We start from the raw sequence: 15581 nt of genomic DNA on the forward strand, positions 1-15581 counted from the left end.
ATTATTAAATATTAAGATCTTAACCATGTTCTAACTAACTTTTTAACAAAAGTTCTTAACTACTGATCTTACATTATTTTTACAATATTTATACTCTAAGAACACCTTAAACTGATCTCCTTGTAAACATGCCCTTATGGTTTCGTAAATCTCAGCGCTAATCTTGATTGGAAAACCATGTAGAAACATTATAGATTTTTTTCTTTTTGGTGAGAAAGTATATAAATTATAGATAGCAGACACAGATTTTCACAAAACTTGATGACACCGTACCAAACCTCAAAATACTTTATTAGAGATATCTAAACAACTAGGAACAAACTTTTGGTGTATCTGAAGAAACAGCTTTCTTGTTCATGAACATTCAATATTATTATTCTTTTAGTTTGGGGCCGTCATAAATTATTATGGGTATGGCATGCATAACAAAAAAACAAAATGCAACAAAACTTTTATAAAAGTAATAATGTCGAAACTAATAATTTTATTAATTTATAGAGAGTTTATTAATTTTACTACCAAACGTCATTTATTTTGCAGAAAGGTAAATCACTTACTTGTTTTCCACGATTTTTTTGTTCTTTACTAAAAACAATTAAAACACAAAGAGCTAGCTACAAGTCAAGAGCAGGGTTTTTTTTGCTGTAGAATCGAGCAAGAACCTTATTTTCAAGAACTGCCAAGGCTTCAGAAGATTTGATACACAGGGGTGTCTTGTATTGAGTAATGAAACCACCTTGGGAGATGAAATATTCCATGAGAGAATCGAATGTTCCTTGTTGCACTACTCGTATCTCTAGAGCTCCAATTAATCCATCTTTGCTTCTAAGTTTTCTATAAAGAGCATCAAATGATTCCTCTAACGCATAGCAACATTTCGCCAATACATTTTCGTCAAGCTCAAAAACATAGTTAACATCTTTAGCTTTGAGTTCCCAATAAAAAACGTAGTGACCTGGAAAAGTGGAGATGTCAGCATAGCATGTGAAGCCCGTCAACATTAAATTTGTAGACTGGTCAAGAACAAGGGTCGCACGAGCCATCGCCTTTAGAAGGTGCTCTTCAGTTGTTGTTTCAACATTGACGCTTAAAACCACATTCTTTCTGCCTACAAATCTAAAATGAGGCGTGTTATTGTAAAATCCAGTCACTTGTAGAATATCTCCAATAAGACATCTGTGTAGACCAAAATAATTAGTGATCACAGGTTCATAGTAGCACCCTAACTTGACGTCCACAAGATCAACAATGCTGTTCATATCTCCCTCATGATCAACAGGTAGAAACTCCACGTAGGAAATGTTGGGCAAAAATGTGTAGGATACGTCTTGTGGTTTGGATAAAGGATCCATATTTATCCCAAATAAACATTCAGAAGACCCATAAGTCGAGGATACTATAGGAAGTTTGTTGGAATAAAACTCTAATGTTGGAATGTATTGAGTCATTTGGCCTGTAATGGCGCATTGAATATATTTTGCTCTAGGCCAAAGTCGTGTAATGATACCTTCCCATGACGTGTGGCTGCATTCTTGTTCAATAACATCAGCCAAGTCAGGATTAGGTCCCCCAAGAATGGCCGAGACTGAGTTTCTGCACTCTAAGTCAGTGATCCACTCGCTAACATGGCCTGATCGGATGTTGCTACACAATTCTTTCCAGTAGATTTGTAGAGCATGAATCGCTTGGACCACGGCATAAGCAAAGGTAGCGTTAACAACCACAACCTTGTCTCTCTGGGAAAGCCCGCATAGAAGATGACAATACACACTTTGGTTGATGTCGGGGCACAATATGACTTGGTCGGGGCTTGTGTACTCTGAATTACACTTTGATGGCCGGTTTTTGAAGTAATCGCTCATGAAAAAGCTTGCAAGTGCTGTAGAAACGAGTAATCCGGAGGGAGTTGTGGATTCTGTTCTAATGTAATGAAACCCCATTTTCTTTCCTTCCTCACCGACGTTGTCACTGAAATGCCTATAAAGTAGAACGAGAACAATTTTAATGTGGAATCTAAGAAAAAAGTAATCTACTACATTTTTTTTTTATGGATTGGTTGAAACTATATAAAAAATGAAAATAAATTTATAAATCAATGAATGAATAATAGAAATTTAAAATATAGAACCCAATAACTTGATTTTGCTTTAGATTTCTAAATCAATTTAATATATGAACCAATAGTTATAACTTATACTTTGTGTAGCATTAAATAGAGAAGGAATTACTTGGAAGTAACGAGAGAAGATAGAGCCAAAAGGTATCCCAGCATTTCAATGTGCTTATCGTTCATTGGAAATATCTTTTGTTTCCCTCCTGTAGTTCCGGAGCTACACATGCACAACGAGTTCATAATCATTTTGGAGAGCATAAAAATATTAGCTAGATCACACCAAGCATCCATTATAGTCTTGAGTTGAGAACTAGCCGATCCATTAATTAACAATTATGATGATAAAAAAAGTTATGTACCTTCGGAGGAATCTAGTTATGGGTCCTCCCGAGATCACATCCGAGGGCTCTCCGTTCGCAACACGTTCGATATAAGGCCTGACATCATCGTAGCTCACCACCGGTACGTTCTTCTTGAACAAATCCTTATCAGAGCTTCCATGTAGGAAGCGTTGGAGATACTCTGTGTTGGCGTTAAGAGTTAGTATCTCCTTCAACACATCATCTTGTATTTTCTTTGCGTTCGATATTAACACATCCAGATCCTTGAGATCAACGCTTAAACTCATATTTTGTTTTGAGCTCTATTTGATCAGTTTAGTGTATTTGTTATTGATCTCTAGTAAGGGGGTTACTAGCTATATATATAGCACTAATAAGAAAAAAAGATTGTGTAGACAATCTCCACCGGACAAAACTGTTTTGTTTGATTTGTGTGCATGAATTACACAAGTCAAGACTTAGATACTCGTGTCATTCAATTCAGAAACCAGCTAAGCAGTCAAGTATAATAAAATATCTTCTATGGAGTATATTAGTTTCTCGATCTTATCAGTTATTACTTGTCATGTCTATAACATTTTTTCCGGTGGGCCTCAAGCAGCCAAAGAGAAGTATAAATTGAATTCTACAAATGTCGTTTTCTTGAGCCAAGACAATATGACATGCAATTTCACAGTTTACAGAATCATAATCACCACAAATTATACAAACTCTAACTAAGGATCTACATCTACGGGAACAACTCCTCAATCAATTAAAGGTCAAATGTTGGAACCTGATGGGTAAAGGATAGTGATGGTTTCAACCAATCGAGGTAGGGAAGAAGAAGCATATAAACTTAAATGTGGAACGGAAATAAACTTTCTTATCTGATAAGTGATTAATAAGTATTTCTTAGCTCATAGTCATAGATCACTTATTCAGATCCCAAAAGTATTGCTCTTGTTATTATCATATTTGGTTTTGATCTCTTGATTCACCTCAAGTGAAGAGTTTCTATATGTAGAGAGCAATACAAGGAAAATAGCTCAACTGGGAAATATGAAATATGAAATATATTTGTATCTAAAAAACAACCGTAGAAAATAGCTCATCTAGATTGTTTTGTGTGCACTATGGTACAACTTCATTCCTTCTTAAAGACAATTTGAGAATTTTTTTTTGATTAATTATAGTGTTACAAGGACATTAAGAATTATGTTAATTAGTATTCTTTTTGGATATAAACATGTTAGTTGTTATAAACTTATAATAGTAAAAAAAAACTCTCTATTTAAGATATAAAAAATGTTTTCTCGGTACGCATAATAATTTTGACACTATAAATAGTATTAAACGAGGAAAATGAATTAAACATAAATTTGTATATTGGAAATACAAAACATCATTTACTTTGAAAAGGCTTTCATAATCTGCTTATGCGTCTGAGGCAAAATTTATGTTCTATAATAAGCGAAAACATGTCATCATTCACGAAATTTGGCATGACATTTTCTGAAAATACGATTTCTATAAACTGTATGACATTTAGAAATTTAGCTAAATTTATTTAACTGAAGCTTGACCAGTTTTGATTTTTTTTTTTTAGCAAAACATGTTCTTGTTTAAAAGCTTTTAACATGTTAACATTATCGCAACAGAGACCACAAAAAAGGCCTTAAATCATGCAACTAATATGTCTTTCATAGAGCAGCACAACACAAAGAAAAAAAAAAACCAATCAGATCTATATTAAATGGTTCTATTCATTGTACAGGTAAAATACATGTGCCTAAGTAATGTGAGAGTCGAGAAGATTCAAGATACACAGAACTATTTACCTCAAATCATTCTACATATATTCAGTTTTTGAAAGTATAGAGTCATACGCCCAAGCATATATACCTCAGGGCTTGACCAACTGTAAGCTGTATTATGTTTCAGCGAGTATTGGCTCCATCCTCTATTCTGATCATCTCCTGCAATAAGGACGCCAATCGGTTCAGTTCATAACCATGCTCAAACCAAACATCTTCTAATAAGCTTGAGCAAAATCATCGTCTTTTTGTTTTAACCTCTCTTCTGGTATCAAGAAACTGGCTTTCCTTAAATTTTGATTCTTGGGCACATTGACCGCACCAGTCTGAGAAGTAGTCCTTCTGATAAGTTTCCATCTCTCTAAACAAAGAGCTGCAATGGAAAAGCAGAAGAAATTGTGATTCAGTTGTGATCTGAAAAACCTGAGGCAAACTTCAGGATTGCAACTTACCTTCTGCAGTAAAGAATCATATTGGCCCGATAACGGGGTGCTGTTGTGGCTATAGGACTATGGCGGTGGCGGCCACGGTGAAGTATAGCTTTACCCGGTATATGAGTGTAACGAAACATTTCCTGCTTCAGTGAGAAATAGTTGTTTCCTTTATTACTTAAAATATTTTGCCATTTACGAAATACTGGAATGTAGTATAGGACAACAATAAAAAAAAAGCTCCTCATCAAAAGGGCACATACCTCTGCCTTATACTTTGTCCACATATGTTTTTTGCATCGTGTGCCTGTGAAGAGTATTTCCCCTCCCTCAAGTTGTTTCTTCAAGCAAACATTCAATGTAATTTCTGAATGATCGATATGTTTGCCTGCATATTTTATAAAAGAAAATCAGTGAACTAGTTACTGATCAGTTGAACACAGAATAACAAAAGGAAGAATACATTGCCCAAATAAATAGTCAGTAGTATTCTGTCCCAGACGATTTTCCCAGAGATTAGTCATATATATATAAGCACTTTAATCCATCATGTAACAACCCCAATAGCTGACTTTTCCGTGCTATTCTGTTTTCCTCTCTTCCTAAAAATGGCACACATTAATATTTTTCCAACTAAGAGTGACATAGACACGCTGCAAATGTACCTAAGATAATCAACTGAAAAAACATAGACACACTTCAAAAGAGACCCAGTCAATCACAAGAAATTTGATATAAAGGTTCATAAAGAAAATCCTTATACTAAACCAGATTCATGTTTGGTATTAAAGAATTCACTCTGGTTTTCTCAAGAGTATGTTTGCACTTCAGGAAAGATTGTACATTGCAGAATCATTGTTGCAAAGTAATTGCATAAAATCAAAGAGACTCACCTAATTCAGGATCCCTCTCATGACCATATTCATTAAAAAATCCATTGTGAGAGTCTAACATTGCTCCACGCAATTCATGGAAGAACACTGCAAAACAATATAGAGTGAAGCTCAGCGTTACTGTGGTTTATATTAGATTTGCTTAACCAATAAAAGTCACGTTTGAATGCAAATAAGTAAAATATTGACTTGCCTTTGCAAAGAGGAAAGATAAAATCCTGCGTGAGTTTGTTAAGAAAGATATCCAGGCCAAAGTCGTCAAGCACAACACCGTAATTACCCGTGTTGTTGAGTCTCCTGATCTGGTAATTTTTCTCTTGAGCCCACTTTCTGAAAGTTTCTGCCTGATAAATCAAAAAAGTAGCAAATGAATAACACAAAGAGGACAAAGTGGCAGGCAAGATGATGGAGTTATTATTACCTCAACGATCAATTTATCAAAGAAGTCAGGCTGAAACATTTCAAAGACAAAAACACTGGGGTGCGGTTCATAAATGATGCGTCTGAAGCTTGCCTCTGTGTTAACGCTGATCGCCTCAAGGAAAGAGGGAAGCAAAAACAATTTGGGATCAAAATTGTACCACCCCCTGTAACATGGCTGCAGAAAAGGAAACATTTGCATTAAGAGAAATTCAAGAAAAACAAAAAAACAAAAGAAAAGACGAGCAAAGGCTTCTTAGCATTACCTCATAACTGGATATCATCTCCCTATAGTTCTTGTACAATTGAGCCTGGGACATTATATATTCATGTAACCAGAATTAATGTGTTTCACAAGAAAGAAACAAGCTAAAGATCATTCTCTGATTCCTATCAGTTTGGTGAACTTCTTAATTTCAAGAACCTAATCGCCAACTAACTTAAGAAGCAATTCCAATTTTCACAGATATGATTTGTTCATAATCGAAACGTGCTTCTTCATCACCATCACTAACCAGATTCTAATGAAAAATCTAAAGATCAAATCAAGAATCCAATTTCAAAGATTGGGATCTAAGAAAATAAAGAAATCAGAAGTTGAAAGAGAGAGCATTTAGTTACTTTGTTACAATCTTCGGGTGAGATGTACTTGCGCAAAACGTCTGACATGTATTTGATCTTCTCGTTTCTGTTCAACTCGAGTATCTCTGGCGGCAAGTACTTCTCTAGCGATCTTAGTACGATTGAGCTATATACCAGTTTCGGATCGTCGTAGCTATCAGAAGAAACTTCCTCGTTGTTAGGAACAAGACTCAGCCTCGGGATAGGCATCTCTTCCGTATCCTCCGAATTGTGCACCGATGGTTCGGAGTGTCTACCTCCACCAGTTCCGTCACCACCGCCCACCATCGTCGCTTTCGCTTACGAATCTCCAATCGAAGCTTCCTCTTTAATTTGGGGATTCTGATTTTTGAGTTTCCGTTGCAGTTTCAGTGTTTTCTTATTCCCCCCCCAATAATTTCTTCTTCTTATAAAAATGTCCCACGCACGCGTGATATTGTTATACTCTGTGTTGGCGTTAATTAGGTAGATAACTTCAGAATATGGACATTTAGGACACATTTAAAGATCAGGAAACCAACCTACAAGACTATACACGGTGTTGTGCTTGACGACTTTGGGCTGAGTATCATGCTTAACAAAATTATACTCTGTGTTGGCGTTAAGTGTGAGTCTATGGCCATCAGAACAAGGTAATCGATAACTACTCAAAAACATCCACCGATGTTAAAAGTTTTCTCTGTATTTATGAATAAATAAAATTACAACGAACCCCATTCAATGCCTAGAGATAGAGTATTCAACTATCTTTACATATAACATAAAAATATTTCCTGTTAGTAACATGTTCAAATGTTATGGAGACTTTTGTAGAGCAACACAACAACAACAACACACACAGAAAAAAAAAAAAAAAAAAGCAATCAGAGTCAACAAGATTCAAGATACAAAGACCTATTTTTTTTTTTTGTATGAATACAAAGACCTATTTTACCTCTAAATGAATCTACATATACTCGGTTTTGTAAGTAAGGAGTCAAACGGAAAACCAAATACACTTCAGGGCTTAACCGATTGATTACCAATTTTATATGCTGTGTAATATACCAATTACCAATTGTATGCTTTTCCGTCCAAAGTGTCGCCGGATTCACGAAAATACAACTTCGTACTGCACTGGTTTGACGAGAGCCAGACTCTTTACACTTCTCTACCTGTGACTCTGTGAGTTCTCTAACTGACTCGACTCAACTCTATACAGTATCACCAATCATCTATACATTCACTTGTACTGTATCTATCTATCTCCTCTTTTTGCCAACTCAGCTATCTCTGTTCTACTCTTTTACTCACCTTCCACTCTTCTTTATACAGCTTCTCACTTCTTTTATCTTCACACTCGGCTACTTCATTTCTTTGAACGCCTAACGTAGACACGCCACGGCTTATCAGTCGAGCTTTTGGCTCCACTCTCTATTCTAATCATCTCCTGCAGTAAGGACCAAACGTTCATAACCATGCACAGATCAAAAACATCTTATACACTTTTGCACAATCATGTCTTTTTGTTTTAACCTTTGTTTTGGAAGCAAGAATCTGGCTTTCCTTTTCTTTTGTTTCATGGGCACATTGACCGCACCTGTCTGAGAAGTCCTTCTGATACGTTTCCATCTCTCTAAAAAATGAGCTGCAAAGGTAAAAAAAAAAAAAAACAGAAGAATATGTGATTCAATTGTGATCTGAAGTCCTGAGACAAGCTTCAATATTGCTTACCTTTTGCACCAAAGACTCATATTGACCCGAGAACCAGATGTTGTGGCTCTGGCACCAGTGCGGTGGCAGCCACGGTAAAGTATAGCTTGACCAGGTATTTGACGGTAATCAAAGATTTCCTGCTTCAGTGAGAAACAGTTGTTTACTTTAAAACTCATAGATTTGCCATTTACAGAATATTAGAATGTAATAGGACAAAGAAAAATGTCCTCAAAAGGACTCACATACCTCTGGATGTGCATCTGCTCTCGCATGTTTCTTGCATCGTTTGCCTCGGAAACATAATTCCCCTCCCTCAAATTGTTTACTCAAACAAACATTCAATGTTATCTCTGAATCATCTATCTGACAGCCTGCAGATTTAGTAGATCATTACTTAAATTTAACAGCAAACCAAATTCATGTTTGCTATATGCTATTAAAGACTTCAGTAAGGTTTTCTCAAAGCAGCTTAAGTATCATCACAGGATATATTTATATTTCAGGAAATATGGTATGGTCCTGCGAGAAGTTTTTTAAGAACCATTGTTGCAAAGTAATAGCAGAAAATCAAGGGGACTCACCTAACTCAGCAACATTCCTATTTTCACCATATTCAACAACAAATCCGTGGTGAGAGTCAAACATTTCTCCACACACGTCAGGGAAGAATACTGCAGAACAGCCGAGTGAAGTTTAGTGTTACTGTATTTTATTAGATCTGCGTAACCAATAGTAGTCGTTTGAATGCATTATAACTCAAATATTGACTTGCCTTTGCAAAGAGGAAATATAAAATCCTGCATGAGTTTGTTAAGCATGATACTCAGCCCAAAGTCGTCAAGCACAACACCGTGTATAGTCTTGTAGGTTGGTTTCCTGATCTTTAAATTTGTCCTAAATGTCCATATTCTGAAGTTATCTACCTAATTAATCAAAAAGCAGCAAATGAAAGAAAAAAAAAAAAGGTAAGAGCACAGCAGCAGAGAATAAGTGGCAAGATGACGTGTTATGACCTCTTTTAGCAATCTCTGAATGAAGTCAGGCTGAAACATTTGAAAGACGAAAACACCAGGAAACGGCTCAGAAATGATGCGTCTGAAGCTTTCCTCTGTGTTTTCACTGATCGCATTCCGGAAAGAGTAAAGCAAAAACACCTTGGGATCAAAATCATACAACTCCCTGAAACGTGGCTGCAGAAAAAGGAAACATTTTTAAACTTTTGGCATGAAGAAGAAAACAAAATGTAAATCAAACAAGAGCAAAAGACTTCTCTCACCTGATAATTGGATTTTATGTTCTGCCTATATTCCTTGCGATTTTTAGCCTGTAGCATTAGATACACATGAAACTATTCTGAGAAACTCTAGGAGTAACACTAACGTGCTTTCATCAATGATACAACCAAAATCTAAAGAGCGTTCTCTAATACAAGAACTTGGTAATTTCTAGAACCTAACAAGAATCACCATCTTAAGAACTTCAGAAGCAATCTCAATTTCACAGATAGGCGAAGAAAGAAATCAGAAGCTGAAAAAGGAGCCATTACCATGGTAAGATCTCCCCAGGTAATGTACTTCTCCAAAATATCTGACATGAATAAGTACTTCACTATTCTCTCCGCCTTGAGCATTTCAATCGGTAAGTACTTCTCTAACGATCTTAATACGATTGAGCTATATTCCAAATCCAGATCTTCGTAGTTATCAGAAACGTGCTCGTTGTTAGGAAACTCACTCAGCCACAGCCTAGGCATCTCCGTCTCCTCCTCCGCCGCAAAGTTCACCGGTGGTTGAGTATCTCCACCTCCATCAGTTCCGTCACCGTCCACCGCCATCACTCGCCGATCGCTTCAAGAAACGAGAAATTTGAAGTGAGAATCAAGGTCTTCGCACATCCAATTACGATAGATACAAACGAAGATTCTATCTTCTTCTTGAAGTTGAAGATAAGATGATCAAAGTGTTTGTTACCTTCTTCTCTCCGATTTGGGGATTTCTGATTTTGGGTTTCCGTTGAAGTGAGTGAACTGAGGAAAATACAAAACTGCCACTGGCGCGAGAATGGCACGTTCCGGATATGCGATATGGTGCTGCGAATTCGTGGCCCATTATTAACGGCCCAAATTTTTCGAACCGGATAATTGAAATTATCGGTATTTTCCGGTTGAGATGTTTTTTTTTTTTTCTTTTTTTTTTTTTTCATATTTCCCGGTTAATAGAGCTATCAAGGATCAAGAATTCAAGATCATCATGAAACAAATGAGCTACACGATGGATATATTTTATTTTACGTTTCCAATTTTTTTTTTTCCTGTGGCTGATTCTGATGCCTGATTGTGCTACAAATGTTGTAGAATCCTTTTTCTAAGAAAAGCAACAAAATTGAATTATTCAAATACTCGTCAAATTTGTGTCAGTGTGTTTGTGCGTGTTTTTCATTTTACAAAATAATTTAAGCTATGAAAAATACTAAATTTATTTTAAAATACTGTTACAGAAAATATGATCCATAATTAATATTATTGTATTTAATATAAGAAATAGAATTTTTAACTCAAGAAAAATAACACGAAAAGCCAAAACATTTACCAACAATATATAAGGGGGCCGTTTGACCCAAAAAAAAAAGGGGACCTAAAGCATTTCTTCATAAGGCACTTGACACTGCCCCCATTACATACATGTCTTAAAGAGTACTTCAAATGTCTATGGATGGATATAACTGTGTTATAAGTCATATGCATGCTGGTATCAACATTTAACATGAATTATTAATATATAGTTGTGAGTGAACCTATGCAACCCCCAACAAACAGATCAGAAACTTGATTCTTGGAAGAAAGATATCAGACACATCAAAAAGAAAGTAAACACTTTTCTCCGACAAAAGAAAGAAATATATTTCAAAGATTTAGAATTTAGTTAATTAGCATAAGCGTGTACAAAGATGAGAATGCAATATAACCACATAGACATCAGGGTGTATAGGTAATTAAGATGCATAATCACATATATGTAATGTATAGAGATACAGATAGTGGAGAGAGTAATAAACCAAGGTGATGACAGAAGCATAGAGAGCACATAGGAGTGGAGATGCAGATGGTCTAGCTCTCTTGGCTCTTTTTATTGTGACTCACCATCAACATTGACGGCTGTTTGCATAGCATTCTTAGTGCTCTCTATCTTCTGTCAACAACCACACTATCACCCTCCACTACACATTTTTTTTTTTTTTTATCATCTAGAATTTTATTATTCAAACCATTACAACTTAGGATTACAAGCTAAGCCGGCGGAAAAACATGATATCCCCGGAGTCTAAAGCCGGCGGAAGAACAAGATATCCCCGGAATCTAAAGCCCTATGCAAGGGAAACTAAGAACTGAAAAACAAGGCTATTACAAAGATTGAAGGAAACACCCATAACAAAAACATACCAAAACAAAAACCTCACAAAGAAGGATTATACCAAAACCCACAAGGAATGCTAACTTCAAGAGATCCTTTGCTTGTATAAAACGAAGATGCCCTCGGCCAACCTTCGAAAATCCATTCCTCCTCTAAGAAACTGCCTAAAAGTAACAGAACTCCTATGGTAATCTTCATAATCCGCAAAGACAGAACCACTTAGTTCTTCACACTTCTTCCGGATACGGCGATGTCGTATACAAGGCGACTTTTTTGCACCTAGGTAGAAGCAAAACCCATAGGACCAGACCTCGAACAGATCTGAAAAGCAGAGACTAGGAGCGAACAATCCAAACTGGACACCACCAATCACAAACAAGGACAGCGGAAGATCGAACCAGAGTGAACCCAAAGAGAACTCTAAAGGACACATAAGAACTTGTAGGCCTGACAAACACCACGACGAGGAATCGTTTGATCAACAAACAAGCATAAACTGGGAGCCTCAACTTCTATCCAAAACAGTCAGAGACAAAACGAAACCTAATCAACTAATTCCGGGAAGATATTGCCTTATCCCCATCCCATACCGTGGGAGAAGAAGAAGAGGTAAACGACACCATCTCTAAAACTGAAAACAGCCTGAACCAGCCTACTAAATGAAACAACTAAAGGGATTCCATCTAACCCTAGCAAAACAGCAAAGAGGAAGGGTTGGATAGTTGGTTTACCGGACCAAGGAGCTGGAGCGAGACAAAAGGTCACCGATTCGCAAATCCTTTTCTAAGACAGAGCAACCATTAGATCTACAGATCTCGGAAGCCCAGAACGACAACTCTCTCTGGAGAAGCTGACCACCTGCCATGCCTCTAAAGCTCGCCGAGATGAACCACCGTCAACCTGACAACTCCTCTCTACTTAACCACCAGAGGTAAGACGAATCGAAAGAAACAACAACTAAACGAAAAGGGAACTACTGGGTACCCTCTCACGGCTGCGACGAGGAGCGCCGGTCACCGGAGAGGGCAAGCGGAAAACAGATCTGGATGGACGGCGGCTGGTTTTAGGTTTTAGTCGAGAGAGAAAAAATAGGTTTTAGTCGAGGAGTCTGATATTCTTGTTTTTTTTTTTTTTATATCATCCACTATATATACTTTATAAACAACAACATGGACTAGGCATATATAAGTATCTATAGACTATAGATATGATGGGAGACCATTATATATGTGTGTGAGAAAAGAGAGTGTATATATATACAGAGGCTGGTGTAGAGTAGAAACCTAAAAAGTGTAACAGAGAATGGTGTGTATATATAGGAAAAAAATTGAGACCACGTTTCTTATTAAAAGGAATGAAATAGATAACCAATAAAGGAACGACATACCAAGTCATTGACTATTTCTTTTAAGTACCGTCCTTCACACAAACACACATCGAGAGGTACCAATGTATGTACCATATTATTATTTTTTGGATGCGTATGTACCATATTAATAATGTTACTTAACCAACAAACCTTAAGAAACATGAACCATATATATAATATTAAAAAGTTTTTATGATGTATTTAAATTCTTGTACAAGCTTTCTAATCACATTGAGTCATTACGAAGTTTTTCGGTACATCAGTTAATATAATCTTACCAAAACCTATACTAGTCACTTTTTAAGAACACTTAAATTTGGATGTCTCATACCAAAACGGCAAAACCTATACTAGTCCATATATATAACATATAATTATACCAGACTTACAATATTGATTAATCCAAAGAGTATATTTGTTAAATGTATACGCACATAACAATAACTGATTTCTAACCTCGATTAAGAACATATACCACAAAACTAACACATAGAGTTAATTTGTATATATGGTTCTCTGAATCATTGGACAAATACATAGTTTGTGGGTACATAAAAATAGTGTAGGACTAGTAGTTAACTGAGCATGAAGACAAAGATTTAAGTAGTGGCTTCCTACCATGAAAATAATGGATCGGAATTACATATTAAGAAGCAGCTTTTTGTACATCTAGACTTTGATTGGAGGAGAAAAAGTTGAACTGAATATGAATCTCAAACGAAACCCCAACACGTGATTGATTAATTAGTACATGTTGAAACGATATATGTCATATTACAAGGGAAAGCGATACCATAGCTAGATGAGGAACAAGTCAAAGCGAATCATAACACCCTCTTCTTCATCTTCTGTCAAGAATCATAACAGCTCGACTTTGGGATTTTAATATCATGTCTCAATTCTCATGTGATATAGGAGTGTGTAAGCGTATCATCGTAACTGATTTTTTCAAATGATATTACAACGCACAACTTGCTGCACATGCACACGAAAAAAAAGGACAAAAAGAGAGAGAACTTTACCATTTTCAAGATATATACTATTTATATTTGTCTTGTGACACGTTTCGAGTATATATTGAATAAATGATTGAAATGTGTGGAAAAATGTGGTTGTACAAATGTGTGGTAGGCTTTGAATCATTCAAAGATATTATCTCTCTCTTCATTTAATCATTTGAAAAGGATGCACTACAAACATCTCCCACCACTCTTTGCATTTCACTATATTCTTTTTGATTAATTACATATACATTTTATAATATGTACAAAAATTTACAGCTTCATTTCTACAGTCAAAAATCTAAAGCTACAGCCGTAACCAATCATACCCTCTACATTTCTAACATAAGTTACGTGAATATGAGTTTCTCTATATATATAGTTGTAGCTCTTAATTTATGTTGGGAAACTTGTTGTTCTCCTTAATTCTATAAGAATTTATAAGACTAATATATAGTTCAGTTAATGAACATATTAATATACTAGTAGTCACTTCATGCTACGCACGGATTTAGTTTATATTGTTTCTGGATATTTGTTTGTTATTTTTTTTTATCTTCAACATCTTTTTTTTATCTCAAAAACACCATATCTTATTAAGCCGGTTCAAATAGGATAGTCTCGTGAGCTAACCATTCCAGAACCTGCGGACTTATATAGGAAAAGAAAAATCCTCGTACTCGAGCCGCTTTTGCAAGATGGTCGACATGGACTTTGTTCAATCTAGGTATACATCCAATAGAAAACCTCCTTTGATAAGATTGAAAAGAATCTAATTCTGAAGCAAACGCTGGGCAGTCTTTTAACTCATCTATGACACTTAAAATCTCTTGACAATCTGTCTCAAAATGAACCATATCATATACCAGAGAGAGAGCACTTTCCATACCCCAGCATAAAGCCTCTAGTTTTACATGGTGATAACAAATAGGGCATTGCTCTTAGGCCCTTGATAGGCCGCTCTAAGCCAGACAAAAGAAAGCCAATACATGTAGTTATGTCGTTCTTTTTGTAATTTTGGAGAATGTTAGTTAAGACAATATTAATTAAATTTAAATATTATGTAAGATTTGAGATATGAGAGTTAGTAAAATGTGTATCTTTCTATTTATAAGAGAAATTATAGTTAAGAGCATATGGAAAATTTATTATTTATTTGGATAATAAATGCACTAATCTTTATATCAATTAGGTAAATGTAATTTATACTTTCTCTTTTTTACCTGTCGTTTAAGGTTTTCTCACACAAATTTTTAAAAAAACTATTAAATCGTCTGTTTTATATTTTATTAATGTATTTTATAAATATTTCATTGGTCAAAATTTTAAAACAGCAGGGAGAAAACTGGAATATTCACCAAACATTTTCATTGAAAACCTAAAACGAGAACTAAATTAAAACAGAGGGAGTATTTCATTGTTATAGGAGTCACATAAACTTTGTGAGAGTTATAGATATGCAATCATTTCATATTAATATATTTTCATATA

The 15581-nt window shown here is 35.6% G+C and overlaps 3 protein-coding genes and 1 long non-coding RNA gene across 8 annotated transcripts; all 4 read right to left on the minus strand.

The window, feature by feature from the left end:
- Nucleotides 1-467: 467 nt before the first annotated feature.
- LOC104758169 (4-substituted benzoates-glutamate ligase GH3.12) lies at nt 468-2978 on the minus strand. Of its 3 annotated transcripts, none has more exons than XM_087497092.1 (4): nt 2473-2809; nt 2229-2330; nt 1508-1977; nt 468-1116 (listed from the first exon to the last, which is right to left on the minus strand). In XM_087497092.1, exons 1-4 carry the CDS (start codon nt 2739-2741, stop codon nt 1109-1111), a joined length of 849 nt encoding a protein of 282 aa, XP_087353218.1. In that variant the 5' UTR covers nt 2742-2809; the 3' UTR covers nt 468-1108. The 3 variants fall into 3 exon arrangements, with proteins under 3 accessions (XP_087353218.1, XP_087353217.1, XP_010479293.2); XM_087497091.1 differs by having other exon boundaries at nt 468-1327; XM_010480991.3 differs by having other exon boundaries at nt 468-1977; nt 2473-2978.
- Nucleotides 2979-4162: 1184 nt separating this feature from the next.
- LOC104758170 (2-oxoglutarate and iron-dependent oxygenase domain-containing protein CP2) lies at nt 4163-7086 on the minus strand. Of its 3 annotated transcripts, none has more exons than XM_010480992.3 (9): nt 6616-7086; nt 6261-6305; nt 5996-6172; nt 5768-5918; nt 5575-5661; nt 4945-5069; nt 4703-4827; nt 4509-4623; nt 4163-4412 (listed from the first exon to the last, which is right to left on the minus strand). In XM_010480992.3, exons 1-9 carry the CDS (start codon nt 6901-6903, stop codon nt 4374-4376), a joined length of 1152 nt encoding a protein of 383 aa, XP_010479294.1. In that variant the 5' UTR covers nt 6904-7086; the 3' UTR covers nt 4163-4373. The 3 variants fall into 3 exon arrangements, with proteins under 3 accessions (XP_010479294.1, XP_010479295.1, XP_087352173.1); XM_010480993.3 differs by having other exon boundaries at nt 4703-4824; nt 6616-7074; XM_087496047.1 differs by lacking the exons at nt 4163-4412; nt 4509-4623; nt 6616-7086 and having other exon boundaries at nt 4699-4824; nt 6261-6314.
- Nucleotides 7087-7608: 522 nt separating this feature from the next.
- LOC104758172 (2-oxoglutarate and iron-dependent oxygenase domain-containing protein CP2-like) lies at nt 7609-10365 on the minus strand. Its single transcript, XM_010480995.2, has 10 exons — nt 10281-10365; nt 9857-10157; nt 9587-9634; nt 9324-9500; nt 9083-9233; nt 8892-8981; nt 8557-8681; nt 8329-8447; nt 8131-8242; nt 7609-8044 (listed from the first exon to the last, which is right to left on the minus strand). Exons 2-10 carry the CDS (start codon nt 10142-10144, stop codon nt 7964-7966), a joined length of 1191 nt encoding a protein of 396 aa, XP_010479297.1. The 5' UTR covers nt 10145-10157; nt 10281-10365; the 3' UTR covers nt 7609-7963.
- Nucleotides 10366-11533: 1168 nt separating this feature from the next.
- On the minus strand, nt 11534-13125 carry LOC104758173 (uncharacterized). The gene is made up of 2 exons (XR_762641.3): nt 12452-13125; nt 11534-12167 (listed from the first exon to the last, which is right to left on the minus strand). It is a non-coding gene; the product is annotated as an uncharacterized LOC104758173 (long non-coding RNA).
- Between the last annotated feature and the right edge of the window lie 2456 nt (nt 13126-15581).

This window comes from Camelina sativa, chromosome 17 (genome assembly GCF_030686135.1).
Source record: "Camelina sativa cultivar CO46 ecotype springtype chromosome 17, ASM3068613v1".
In the NCBI taxonomy this organism is placed as follows: domain Eukaryota; kingdom Viridiplantae; phylum Streptophyta; class Magnoliopsida; order Brassicales; family Brassicaceae; genus Camelina; species Camelina sativa.